Below are 12,496 nucleotides of genomic sequence, written 5' to 3'. Positions count from 1 at the left end.
GGGGAGGAAGGGAGTTTCAAGAGGAGGGAAGAGCATTAAATGGGAAGGTATGTTCCAGAAGATGCAAGTTACTCAGCACTGGGGCAGCAAAGTGATAGAGGCGTGGGGATGGCGTGGGGGCCAGGGCCAGGGGGTGGTGAGGGCTCAGTGGCCCCTCAGGGACTTATTCTCTGACAGGGAAGGAGCGTGTTGAAGCAGTGGGGAAGCTGCAGTCACGTTTTGTTTCAATCAGCTGGTTCACTCTGCAGTCTGGCGACGTGGAGATGGAGGATGGGCTTGCAGGCAGAGATGGCCGGGAGGGTGCCTGCCTCCATCTCTGTTAGCTGTGGGGTGAGGCCCGGGGAGTCACAGCCTTCTGCCTTTCAATTTTCTCATCTGTAAGAGTACTGGATAAAAAGTTTTCACCAACTTATTCACACTACAGGTCCTGCTTGTTTCATCTGCCCACCGCAGTAGGGAGAGTCCTTATTTCTGCGGGACTTGGCTATTATTTCCCTCACCCCACCCCTTTATAGTGGTAGCTAGCCAGGAACCCAAGGCCCCAGCAGGGGTATGCCCCCTGCCCCTCTGGTGCCCAGGGCTGAGTGAATTCTGGGGCAAGGCTTCCATTCTCACAGGCTTTAGGTTCTGGCTTTAGGAAATACTGCCCTCGGGTCTAGGGACCCAGGCTCAGGCCCCCAGCATCTTCCTCAGGCTCCATGCTCTTGGACCTCCTGTTTCTTGGCTCTTGGCTCCAAGAACCCCCCTGGACTCTGGAAGCTAAGAGAGCCCGATATCTGAGCGGTGCTTTGGAGGGGAGGGTGGTTATAAATATTTGGATTTTACTTTTTAAAAACATTTTTGTTGTTGTTGTTGGAAATGTATCAGGCACACAAGGGAACAACCCAAATACTGAAGAATAGAACTCCCAAGCCTCCCAGGCCAGCCTAGTCCACCCCAAGGTCAGCGCTCTCAGCCTGCCAGCCCACCTGCCCTTGAAGGTCTCTACTCTGGCGGGGTGCAAGTTTGCCTATCTGCTGGGCATTGGGTGGGAGGCCACCGCCCTGAGGCCTGGTGCCTCCCTGGCACTGGGAGCTCCTTAAGGTCGCCCCTGCCTAGATTTGTATCTGTCCTAAAAGGTGCACCTGATTCTGGTGGGAGATCAAGGGGAGCTCTTCCGTTTAACAATAGTGTTTTAAGAAAACCATGAATGTAGTGAAAAATTCAAACAGTACAATGCCCCACTCTCTCCCTAGACCCCGCGCCCCCCTCCCCCTTCGTTACCAACTCCCCAAGGGGCTTTCCGGAACTATTCTGTGCCTGCCCAAGCATGCCTTGCGTCCGTAACAACTTTTAAAAAGAATCAGACGTGAATGATTACATTTTAAGTGTTACTGCTTTTTGCTTTTTAACTTAACAGTGGGTCAGGCGCTGGCTCTCTGCCAGCCCTGCGGGTGCCGCCTTCTGTGTGCGGCCGCACAGGGTCCGCGGTCACGGTCGCGCGTGCTGAGCACCGGGGGCAAGTCCAGAGGTGCTCGTCCTCCTCCCCGGGAGCTCGTGACCAGGGCCAGCGGGGCCGCCGCCGCCCAAGGTCTGAGCAGCGGCCCCTCCCGCTGCCGGGGCGGGTCTCCACCTTGGCAGTTTGCGGGAGCTTTTCCGGGCCCGCTGGCTCGGGGCGGCCGGAGGATCCCCGGCGCTGAGTCCCTTTTTAGTTTTAAGGTCTCGAGTGGCGATGACTGAACCCGCGAAAGGCGGATAAAGAGGACGCGTAGACCGGGAAACTGCGCCCCGCGAAAGGGCGGGCCCCGTCCTGCCACCCCCCCGCGGCCCCCGCCCGCCCGCCCGCCATCCGGCCGCCCCCTCTCGGGCGCCCGGCCAGGCCCCGGGGCGGCGCGTCACCGCCGCGAGGCCAATGGGCTGGGCCGCGCGGCCGCGCGCACTCGCACCGGCTCCCCGTCCCTCCCGCGCTCCTCCCGGCGCTGCTCTCCGGCCCTCGCCAGCGCGCCGCCGCCGTCGGAGCCGCCATGCAGCCCCCGCGCGCCTCGTTCCCGCTGCTGCTGCTGCTGCTGCTCGCGGCGCCCGTCTCGGCGCAGCTCCTTCGGGCCGGCCGCTCGGCGCCTGCCGCCGCCGAGTGTCCGGAGCGCTGCGAGCTCGCGCGCTGCGCCCCGCCGCCGGGACCCTGTGAGGGCGGCCGCGTCCGCGACGCGTGCGGCTGCTGCGAGGTGTGCGGCGCGCCCGAGGGAGCCGCGTGCGGCCTGCAGGAGGGCCCGTGCGGCGAGGGGCTGCAGTGCGTGGTGCCCTTCGGGGTGCCCGCCTCGGCCACCGTGCGGCGGCGCGCGCAGGCCGGCCTCTGTGTGTGCGCCAGCGGCGAGCCGGTGTGCGGCAGCGATGCCAACACCTACGCCAACCTGTGCCAGCTGCGCGCCGCCAGCCGCCGCTCCGAGAGGCTGCACCAGCCGCCGGTCATCGTCCTGCAGCGCGGCGCCTGCGGCCAAGGTACCAGCGGGAGGCGTCCCCAGGCCCGCGGCGCGCTGGGCTCCGGGGAGCTCCCCGGTCTCGCCCTCCGAGCGCTGGCCAGGCCCGGCGGCACGGCGGGAGCCGAAGGGCAGCTCAGCGGTGCGGGGTGTTGAGGGCACCCACTCGCTGGGAGAGGGCTTCCTCGGAACTAGGCTTTGCGCCCAGCACGGGGTGGGCTCCGCGCCCGGCGGGTGCTGGGAGCGCTCTGTCCCCGCAGCCCGGGGCCGGAGTGACGGGACATCCCGCCGCTGGCCAGCTGATGGGTGCCCCACGGGGAACCGCACAGCGCCGGGGAACGGGTACAAACAAGAGAGGAATGTGGGCATGAAGCGGAGAGAAGTTCTGGGGACTGGGGAATGGCCCCTGTGCTGAGCGAACCGGAACCATAGGGACCTCTGGGATCGGTGTCTGTCATTTCTCTTGCCTCTACTTCTCTGCATCCGCCTCCCCCTCCTCCCTTAAAATTAACCCAGCATTCATTTTACTGGGGACCCTGTCCGCTGAAACTTTATTTAGCTTTGTATTTGAAAGGACCGGAGTTGCCGGACCCGCTCTGGTTTCCCCAGATGGTCTGTCCGGGCAGGCAGCCGGGTTAGCACCGCCGACGTTGCAGGAGCCTCGCTGCCTGCCTTGCTTCCCGTGTTTTGAGTCAACCCTACAAAAATAAAAGTGGCTCTTTTGGAATAATCTGAACGGGACATTGAGTCATGAAATCTGCAGAGGCAGAAGGGGCAGGGGTTCGGGGTAGGGATGAAGCAGCAGCGTGCTCCTCCTTCTTTAAGCATCTTCTGTGTCAAGGAAACCGGTTCTGGCAGGGGGAGTGGTGGAGAAATGGTCTCGCCCGCGGGACCTTCCAGAGCGATGCTTCTCATCTGCAGGCAGAGAGCATGTGGGAAACAACCTCCGGGGTTCAGCTGTGGCCAGTCCAGCCGTGCAGGGCCGGGCCGCCGTGCTTGGCGGTGCCCTTGGCCGCCTGCTCACGGGGAAGTGCTTGGAGAGGGGAGAGGGGAGCCCAGCGGGAGGGGCCTGTCTAGATTTTATTCTGGTCCAGGACCACTAACTAGGGCTGGCACAACAGGGCTCACACGGCGAAGAAGGTGCCAGAGGGGTGTAGGAGAAATTGGAGGCTGTGTATTCCCACCCAGGGGCAGGAAGCCCAGCTTCCCTGCTCAGAAAAGAGCCTAATGCGGGGCTGGAGGAGAGTTAGGCCGGAGAGAAGTGATCTAACAGCGACAGAAGGGTGGACATGAAGGAAAAACGGGTTGAGTGCCCACTCTGTGCCCCAGTCCGCGTCCCAGGTGTGCTGCACAGGCAACTTCATCTGCTTTCATGGACCCTGGAGGAGAATGCTTCTGCTACCGTCCTGTTTTACAGATAGAGACTGATGTGGAGTGATGTGCCCAAGGCCACTCAGCTGGAATTTGAACCCAGCGAGCCTTACGCAGAGCCAGCCCAGTGCTCAGCTGCCCAGGCCGAGGAACAGAGGTCAGGCAGGGTAAAGGAAGTTTCCAGAGTTCTGGGAAGTACATCCCAGGCAGAGTAGAGAACAGCCTGGGAAGGCCTGAGACCTGTTTGGGAGGTGGTGTACACACTGGCCAGACTGGGGACATTTGGGGAGGGCAACAGGAGTGACCCAGGCTGGTGGCGCAGAGTCCCAGAGTCGAGGCCCGGCTGTGCTGTGTACTCAGATGTTCTTGAACTGGGGCTTCATAAAGAAAGTCTGGCAGAGCCTGGCTGAGTGGTGGTGGCTTGTGGACCACAGGGGTGGGGAGTTAGGGCTGCCCCAAGAGTCTGGGTGTGAGGGGGTGGCTTTACAAAAGCATATTGCATATCGTTGTCAAAATCAAGCCAGCTGTTACTTTGTAGTCTTGAGGCGTGGGATCCTAAGTGGCCCAATTTGAGCCCCTGATTTATTACCAGAGAGGCAGAGTCGCTTAGTGAGCTTTGGTGTCGGGGAGAGTCATTAGTAGGCGCTGGGGGGAGAGAAATAGGTCCTCTCCAGTTGTCCCTGAGGCCCACAGCAGGCTCCCCGGAGAGCCAGGCAGGGACAGCACAGAAGGATGAGTGTGCCTTGAAAGGAGAGACAGAGGGCGGGTGCTGGTCTCTCCCTTCCCTTCTGCTGCAGATATTTATTGAGCTCTGCAGTGTGTTCAGCGCTGTGTGTGCTTTGCCTGCCTGCCTCACCTATAAGAGGCTCCTGATGGATGAATGGAAATGTGAATGAATCAAGAAATAAGAGGGCTGGGGATACACGGCCATCCAGTCTTTCCTTAATGTAGAGCTGGGCTTTGCGTTTCCCTCTCCCCACATCTAACACTCTGCCCTTGGGAGGCCAACTCTTCCCGGAGGTACCTCTGAGGACAGGAGCCTGGCAGCCGAGACTTCATTCAGTGGAAGCCCAGCCCACGAGCGGGTCCCTTGACGTCATTGTTAAAGGGGGTGAATTGGCCGCCTGCTCTGGCTGAGACAGCTGGCAGGAGTGCTCTTTTAGCTAGGGTGGACCTTTTGGAGAAGGGTGCCCTTGGGCTGGAGGCCTGAAGTTGGAGTGGGCCGTGTGAGGATGTGGAGATGCAGCTCCCCTGACAGGAGCAGGCTGCACGGTTTCCATGGTCGTAAGGAGGGTTTGTCAGGCGCAGGGAGTGAGGGAAGAGAGGTAGGAAATTGCTTCAGACCGAGCAGCACTTGGGAGTCGCGGTGCATCTTTGAATAGAGGAATGTGTCACCGTTTAAAAGAAAGCACTTTTATTTGTAAACTGTTTAACGAAGACTTCAGAGAGTGTCTCTTATCATGGTTCTGGAAATGAAGGCAGATCATCTATTTCAGAAATCAGTGCGGCTGTCAGGGTTTGGATGGGAAAGTGTACAATTATTCTAGAGAACAAAAATCTGTCACCTTCCGCCATGTGCACTTTGGATTAGTTTAAAGCAAAAACTCTTTATGGTTAGGAGACTCCAAAATAGAAAGAAATTACAATTAATAATAGTATAATAAGGGCCAACATATGTTAGTGCTTATTCTGTGCCAGGTGTGCATTAACCCATTTGATCCTCCAAGCAGTCCTGGGAGGGTGTGCTGCAGTCTTCCCAAGGCTACCCCTGGGAGACAGTCACCAAGCAGTTCCTTGCCCAGGACTTGAACCCGTGTATCTGGTCCAGAGCCCATTCATAATCACCATGCTGACCTGTTGACAGAGAAACTATGGTTGTAAGTCAACTAAGTTGCAGCAAACAGCTGGAATAAACAACGCTCCAGATGGCCATGGCCTTGCGATGCAGCACAGCACATGGTACAGCTTTCACTCCCCAGGCACTGGGGCCAGAGGACCTGCTTGGCCCCAGTTGCCATCAATGCAGCCCTTGCTGAAGAAAAGTAAAAGAGCTGAAGGGGTTGTAGTAAAAATGTTTTCAAACTGCTTTTGGGGAGAGAGAGGCCGCTCTGGATTCCCAGACACTGCAGATGACTCGCCAGGAAGTGCAGCGCTGCAGATCTCTGCTAAAAATGTCCAAGAAGCTAGGCAAAAGGCCTGAACAAGTCTCCCCAGACGTTAGAAATCTAGTCCATTTCTCCTTTTACTGTATGCTTCTACTGCCCACCTTCCCCCAAACATAGTCCCGATGAACATGGACCTCTCCTGCCTGGTCTCTCCTGGACCTGATGAGGGAAGGCCTCCAAAGACGGAGGCTGGCCTCAGCTTCCTGGTGAAGAACCGCTGATTTTGAAGTCTTTTGAACTGTTTATAAGGCTTTGCTCACTCTCTTTGGCTGTCTTCTTTTGTTCTCTGCTGGTCTTGCTAAAGAGTTAAAATATTAAGGTTTCATAAAATCAGTGAGTTAACAGTATCAAAAGCCAAGCATTTGAGTAACTTCATCCCATCCAGAAGAGCTGTAAATAGATTGCATTAGAGCTTAAAATAACTGTATTCAGTAAGCAATTAATGGGGGGGACGATGAGCTAACTGTGCTCAGACACCCGACAGCCTCAGGACCTCGGGGCTGGATTCTGAGTCCATTTGGAGCTGTGTGATCCTGGACTCAATTTCGTGCTTTGGATTGAGAAATCAGACTTTCCATGAGCTTATATTTCAAGTGAATAAATAGCTCTGGTCAGGCCTAATTTGAAGAAGAAATCAAGCTTGGCAGTGGTTGAGGGTTCCTTAGAAGGCCAGCTGGAGTGGAGGGGCTGGGGGGCTTGCAGCTGGCTCTGACCCTTCCTAGGCTGTTATCTGACCAGGTGACTGATCCCTGACCTTTCAGAGCTCAGCAAAGGGGAAATTAGACTGGATGATCTCTGAGGTTCCTTCTAGCTGGAAGGGTCTGTGATTCTTGTAAGAAAACCAGTCTCTGAAAAATTGTGCTCAACTCCTCCCTATTTTAAAGTCTGTGCTGACTTCTTTAAGAGTTATTTCTCTTTCTTAAATTATTGGTGGTTAAAGCCAAAGTTACCCTTGAATATATGTGGCCCATCTTGGGCTTGGTTGCCTTGTACGTCAGCTTTGTGCCAGCTGCTGAATGTCCCTGGGTGAGCGCTATGCTGACCTGCCCACCTCCAAGAGATGAGCTCCTCCAAACCTGGTGACCCTCACTGTCTCCCAGGGGTCCTGAGGCTGGGCTGCTTGGGTTCTCTGCAGGGAAATTCTTCCTGAGCCATTTCACCTTTCCTTCCCTACCTTCTCTGCCGTTAATTTTTTAAGAAAGAAGGAAAACTATTATCAACAGAGAAATGAGAAATTTCAAGTGCTTTTCCAAAAGGTTCCCAGAAGTGGCAGAAAAGCTAGTGTGATTCAGTGCGGCTGGGTGACGTGTATCTAGAGCCACCTATGGACACCAGCCAGTACAACACGCCACAGGACAGAAACGAGTGGCAATGAGAGGCCTGTTTATCGCTGCTGGAAGGGCACAGAGTGTGGCTGTTGGAATTAGTGATGAATTGTATTTCTAAGTTCATATAGAGCATTTCTTGAACACCTATTATGTACTCTGAAGGTCCACATATGGGGAGACAGATGTGAGTAATGCTTAGTAGCCCATGATCTCAAGGAGTTTGTAATAGGTTACGTAACACCCAGCTTCAGGAGTCTAAATGTGTGATTCATTGTATGTGACTTTATCTCTGTAAATCTCAGTTCCTCCTCAGTAAAATAATGAAAACGGTAGTACATATGTGCATACTTCATAGGGTTGGAGAATGGAAACATCCAATCATATGAAGTGCTTAGAAGCGTGCCTGATGTGTTACTAGAACTCGGTCAACATTAGCTATAACAGTGTCATCATCGACCCATCTAACAAGGGGTCCTCCTGGTGGGGGAAGGGCAGCAATGATCTTGTCTCCCTGAGGGTCAGGCTGGTGGGTGGGAAGGGTGCATAGAGAAGGAAGGTGATACGATGCGGCATGTGTGTCCCAGAGGCTGACTTGGAATTTGCCAGTTTACACATTAGAAAAGTTTCTCTGGGTAGAGGGACTCAGATGTTACCTTGCCTGACAGCCCTTGAAGCCCCCAGTAGCTGCCTGTATCATCTGAGAAGTGTGTGATTTCTCGTGAACAAAGAGCTGTGTATCTGCAATGCCTGGATTTAACAAATGTCACCTTGTTCACTCTCCCTGCAGTTTGTGACGGGAAGGGGACAGCTGTGTATAGAAGCCCTGAGACCTTCTTGAAAGGATTGGTGGTTTCTATGCTTTGGGAATTCCTCACAAGGAAAGATGTGTCACATCTTAAGGAAAAGAAAAAGTTTGGGAATCTATGGATACCCTATTATTTTAGGTACCTAGAACAAATTGTCAAGTAAGTGCATTTTATGAAAACAGTCCTCCACAGCATCATGTGACAGCCAGGAGCTAATCCCCTCTCTCTAGGCACATAATGGTCTCGGAGGATATATTGTTGTGGCTGGAATTTCTGATAATTTTCAACTTTGAATAAGTCCTGTCTTAATGAGTCAGAGCCTTGTGCAATGTTTGCAAGCCTTAGGAAACATCGTTCTCATTAGTTGTGCAATCAGATCTCGAGATGAAGATGGTAGGCCTGTCTGTCTGAGGAGCTGTTTTTTTCTCAGTTTGGTGAGATTTGCAGTAGAGTCCCTTTCACATAGTCTTGGGAGAGCCTTTGCCAGATCATCCAGTGGTTGAGTCATCTCACATCCCTTGACTAGGAGAGCCCTTTCTTTGGTGCCAGTGTTCCAGGTGGCCATCACCACTTGTTGGGGGTGGATGGACACAGAGGATCTGTTAGTTGGCATTGCTTGGGCAGATGGTAGCCACTTGGGTACAGATGAGGGAAGGCCCCATGTTTAGCTGTCACATCTGCTTTTCTCTAGCATAGAGTGAGCTAGCCCAGGGGACTGGGGACAGTACTTTCCAGAAGAGCCAGAAACAGTGCTGGACAAGATTGTGACCTACCACCTGGACAAAACACTACCATCACTGGTGGCTTCCTCAGAGTTGGGCTCTGTGCAAACTATGTTATGGGTTCGCCTCTTTCTTCCCTTAAGGCCTCCCAGGGAGGTGGTGGTATCATCCCCAGTCCCTATGCTGACGAAATAGATACGGCTCCAAGAAGTGAGGTGTTACTGTCCAAGGCTACCCAGTAGGGAGGCGGGGCGGGGGTTTGGATGCAAGTGTGTCTCACTCTCAAATGACTCTTGGGACCTATCTGACTCAAGCACTATTTAGGAATATGTTGTTTAACCCTCACATCTGGGGAGTTACCCAGCTGTCTTTCTGGTATTGATTTCTAGTTAAGTTCCATCGTGGTCTGAGAACATGCTTTGTAGGAGTTCTGTTCTTTAAAATTTGTTAGGGAGTGTTTTCTGGTCTAGAATGTGGTCTGTCTTGGTGACTGTTCTGTGAGGACAGCAGAGTATTCTGTTTGGATAGAGCGTCCTATAAACATCAGTTAGGTCTTGTGGGCTGATAGTGCTGTTCCGGTCAATGCCGTTATTCCTGGTTTTCTGCCTGTGTGGTCTGGCAGTTCCTGAAAGAGGGACGTGGAAGTCTCCTGAGACCGTTCTGAAGTCCTGAACCGGTGTCTCCTTTATAGCCCACTGGTGTTGGGAGACCTGGGTTCTAGCCCTGCTGGGACCTTCTGGATGAGTTACTGACTCCCTTTAGCCTCAGTTTCCTCATCTGCGACCTGGGGGTAGTGCAGCTGCTTGGATGACCTCAGAAGGACACTGTGAGGGTCCTTTGTAAACTGAAGGTGCTGGACCTCTGATCAATCATTCCAGACTCTTGGAGGACTTTGGTAGAACCAGCACCGAACAGTGGAGCAAGAAGGGAGGAAAAAGTGGTTTTCTTCCTGGGTGTCAAAACATGGGTCTCCTCTGGGCATGTTCTGTTGTCCTACTAAGGCATGGTAGCCTGTAGTCAAGGGCACTGAATTGTCCTCAGTCACTGACCTATTGTTTCAGGGACGCCAAAGGTGGAGTTTACTGGAAGCTCCAAGGGCAGAAAGCTTTGGTTCAAAACACCATCCCAATTATTGTACAGAGCACACAACCCTCTCTTGTGCCTACACCGTGGAGGGTATAAACTGCTCACTGGGGAGCCTGCAGTCTGCATTCTGAGTTTCTATTGAACATTTATATGCTGGTTAAGAAATGGCCTGAGTTGAGATTCCTTAGATGCTAACTCAACGCTTCTTCACCAATTTGACGTTTTTGGCTCTGAAAAGTATTGCTCAATATGGGTCAGCCCTCTTTGGAAAAAAAACCCAGTAGGAGAAATCTGATCACAGCACAGAAGATACAGGATGCAGGGCAAGAATTGGAGACCATGGGGAAAGGACCGCTGTGCACGGATCCCTGTGGCTGTGGGGGGTTCTGTGATCTGCTTCCTTGGGGTACCCATCACTGGCCAGCTGTAGAACCCCCCATCCTCTGAAAAAAATGCCGTCCTGCTTTCCTCTTCTGCAGCCCCTCTCTAACCTTAGCTCCCCATTTTTGTGTTTCCTGGGATCTTGTGGAGGTGTTCTTAGACCTCCTTCCCTGCAGGAACACTGGTGGCTGGCCAAAGCCACCAACCAGCTTGTAGAGAGGATTGAATCCCAGGGCATAAAACTTGAGTGTGGAAGGTCCTTGCAGGTCCAATGGGCTAACCCTTCACTTTACATAGGGGTAAACTGAGGCATCCAAAGTTAATGTGACTCTCACAGTACCCAGCTCCTCACTGGGGGATGAGTGTGGACTCAGTCCTGAGGCTCAAGGCAGAGCCCTTCCCACCTCAGACACACCTTCCTGCAGGAACAGGTGGGTGTTTGGGAGAGGCCAGCGTCCAGCCATGTGATTTCCCCATGAGACTGAGAAATGGTGGGTGCTTTCATTTGGATTCCCATTACAGAATGATGCTAAAGAAATTTTTTTTTTCCTAAAAAATGGTCTCTGGGTTGAAAGATGACCCAAAAGCTAATCATGTAGTAACTGATTTTGCCTTCAGGAGTTATAACCACATACTAATTACTCCAGAACCTTAATTACAATGTTCTTGTTGAAGGGGAAAAAATAAGTATAAATATTGTGGTGGACACCGCTGATAAACTGGGGCTGAGAAGCTTCAATGTCTGCTTAATCTGTGGTTAGATTTTCTTCAGGATGTATATACCAAGTTTTTCCTCTCTTAGCATAAAGTCTCTTTGACTTCTTTCAACATGCTGTTTAGACATTATGGGAAATGCAGTCCTACTTTTGATGAAATAATCTGTTTTTAAAAATTATGAATATAGTTTAATCACATCAATAATAAAAGAAGGAAAAATATGCATGATGCCACCATCCTTGCAGTAGCCTCATCACTTCTGTCCTGAGCATGACACCATTAGGGTCTCTAGTCCCGTCTTTGCGTCCATTTGGACCGCGGTTGTTACTGTGTTTTTGCAAGCACACTGAAAGGAGCATCTGCACTTTCATGGTTACTTCTTTATCTAGGGTTATTCCCTGGGATAGATACTAAGAGTGCAACGTCCGGGGGAAGGGTATGGATTTGTTACAGCCCTTGGTGCACACAGCCAAGTTGTTTTCCAGAGGGCTGTACCCATATTTGTTGCCATCAACTATAGAGTTATCAACCTCTTAAGTCACTGAAAGTGGGGGCAGCCAAAAAGAAATTCTCATGAAAGAAATCCTGCAGGAGAAATGGATAGGAGGGCACCAACCTAGCCATTCTGCCAGGTGGTAAATTAGCGGGTTTGTCTATAAGTTACTTGTATTCTCAGGTTGATTGTTTTAGGAGATAAGCAGGGTTTGGGGTAGAATGAGCACTTTTAAAATTTGGTTTTACCTGGGGTCGGAGTTGTGGTCACAGACCGTCTGACCTAGAAGGGCTTAGATGGCTGGCAGGTCATCTGTTCCAGCACTGGTGCTTTCAGCAAGGAGCAGGGCCTGGCTAGGGACATGAAGGCCGCGGTCACCAGGCAGGCTGGGACAGAGAACCAGAGCCCCTGGCTGCCCAGCCCAGGGCACTTCACACCGACCCTCTGCATGCCAGCTCTGCCCAGGATACAGGAAGGGGCCAGACTGGTTTTGTTTGTTTTGAAGAATGTTTATCCAAATGTTTTGTACACACAGACAGAAATATAACACGAGCCACATATATAAAATCCAGTCTTCTAGGAGCCACATTAAAAAACTGAAAAGAAGCATGACATTTTTAAATTGCAGTTCTTTGAGATAAAATTCACATACATCCAACCTTTTAAAGTGTTTATAGCTCAGAGTTTTTCTTTATTCATAGAGTTATTCAACTGTCATCACTGTCTAATTCCAGAACATCACGTCACTTCAAAAAGAAGCCCAATCAATCCCCATTACGTGCATCCCACACTTCTCTGCCCGGCCCTAATTAACCACTCATCTGCCTTCAGTCTCTACAGATTTCCCTGTTCTGGACATTTCATATAAACGGAACCAGACAATATGTGGCCCTTTCTGTCTGGTTTCTTTCACTCAGTGTAATGTTTTGAAAGCTTATCCACGTTGTAACATGTATCAGGACTTCATTCCATTT

General features: G+C 52.3%; 1 protein-coding gene across 1 annotated transcript in view; it reads left to right on the top strand.

Annotated features, from left to right (window-relative positions):
• Positions 1-1,910: 1,910 nt before the first annotated feature.
• HTRA1 (HtrA serine peptidase 1) overlaps positions 1,911-12,496 on the top strand; it is a 44,542-nt gene continuing 33,956 nt past the window's right edge. Inside the window, exon 1 of the mRNA XM_017659965.3 lies at positions 1,911-2,475. Within this exon, the coding sequence (XP_017515454.2) occupies positions 2,004-2,475 (472 nt within the window). The 5' untranslated portion in view covers positions 1,911-2,003. The remainder of the gene's footprint in view (positions 2,476-12,496) is intronic.

Source organism: Manis javanica, chromosome 7, assembly GCF_040802235.1.
Source record: "Manis javanica isolate MJ-LG chromosome 7, MJ_LKY, whole genome shotgun sequence".
Classification (NCBI taxonomy): domain Eukaryota; kingdom Metazoa; phylum Chordata; class Mammalia; order Pholidota; family Manidae; genus Manis; species Manis javanica.
This window is presented reverse-complemented; position numbering and strand designations above follow the sequence as displayed.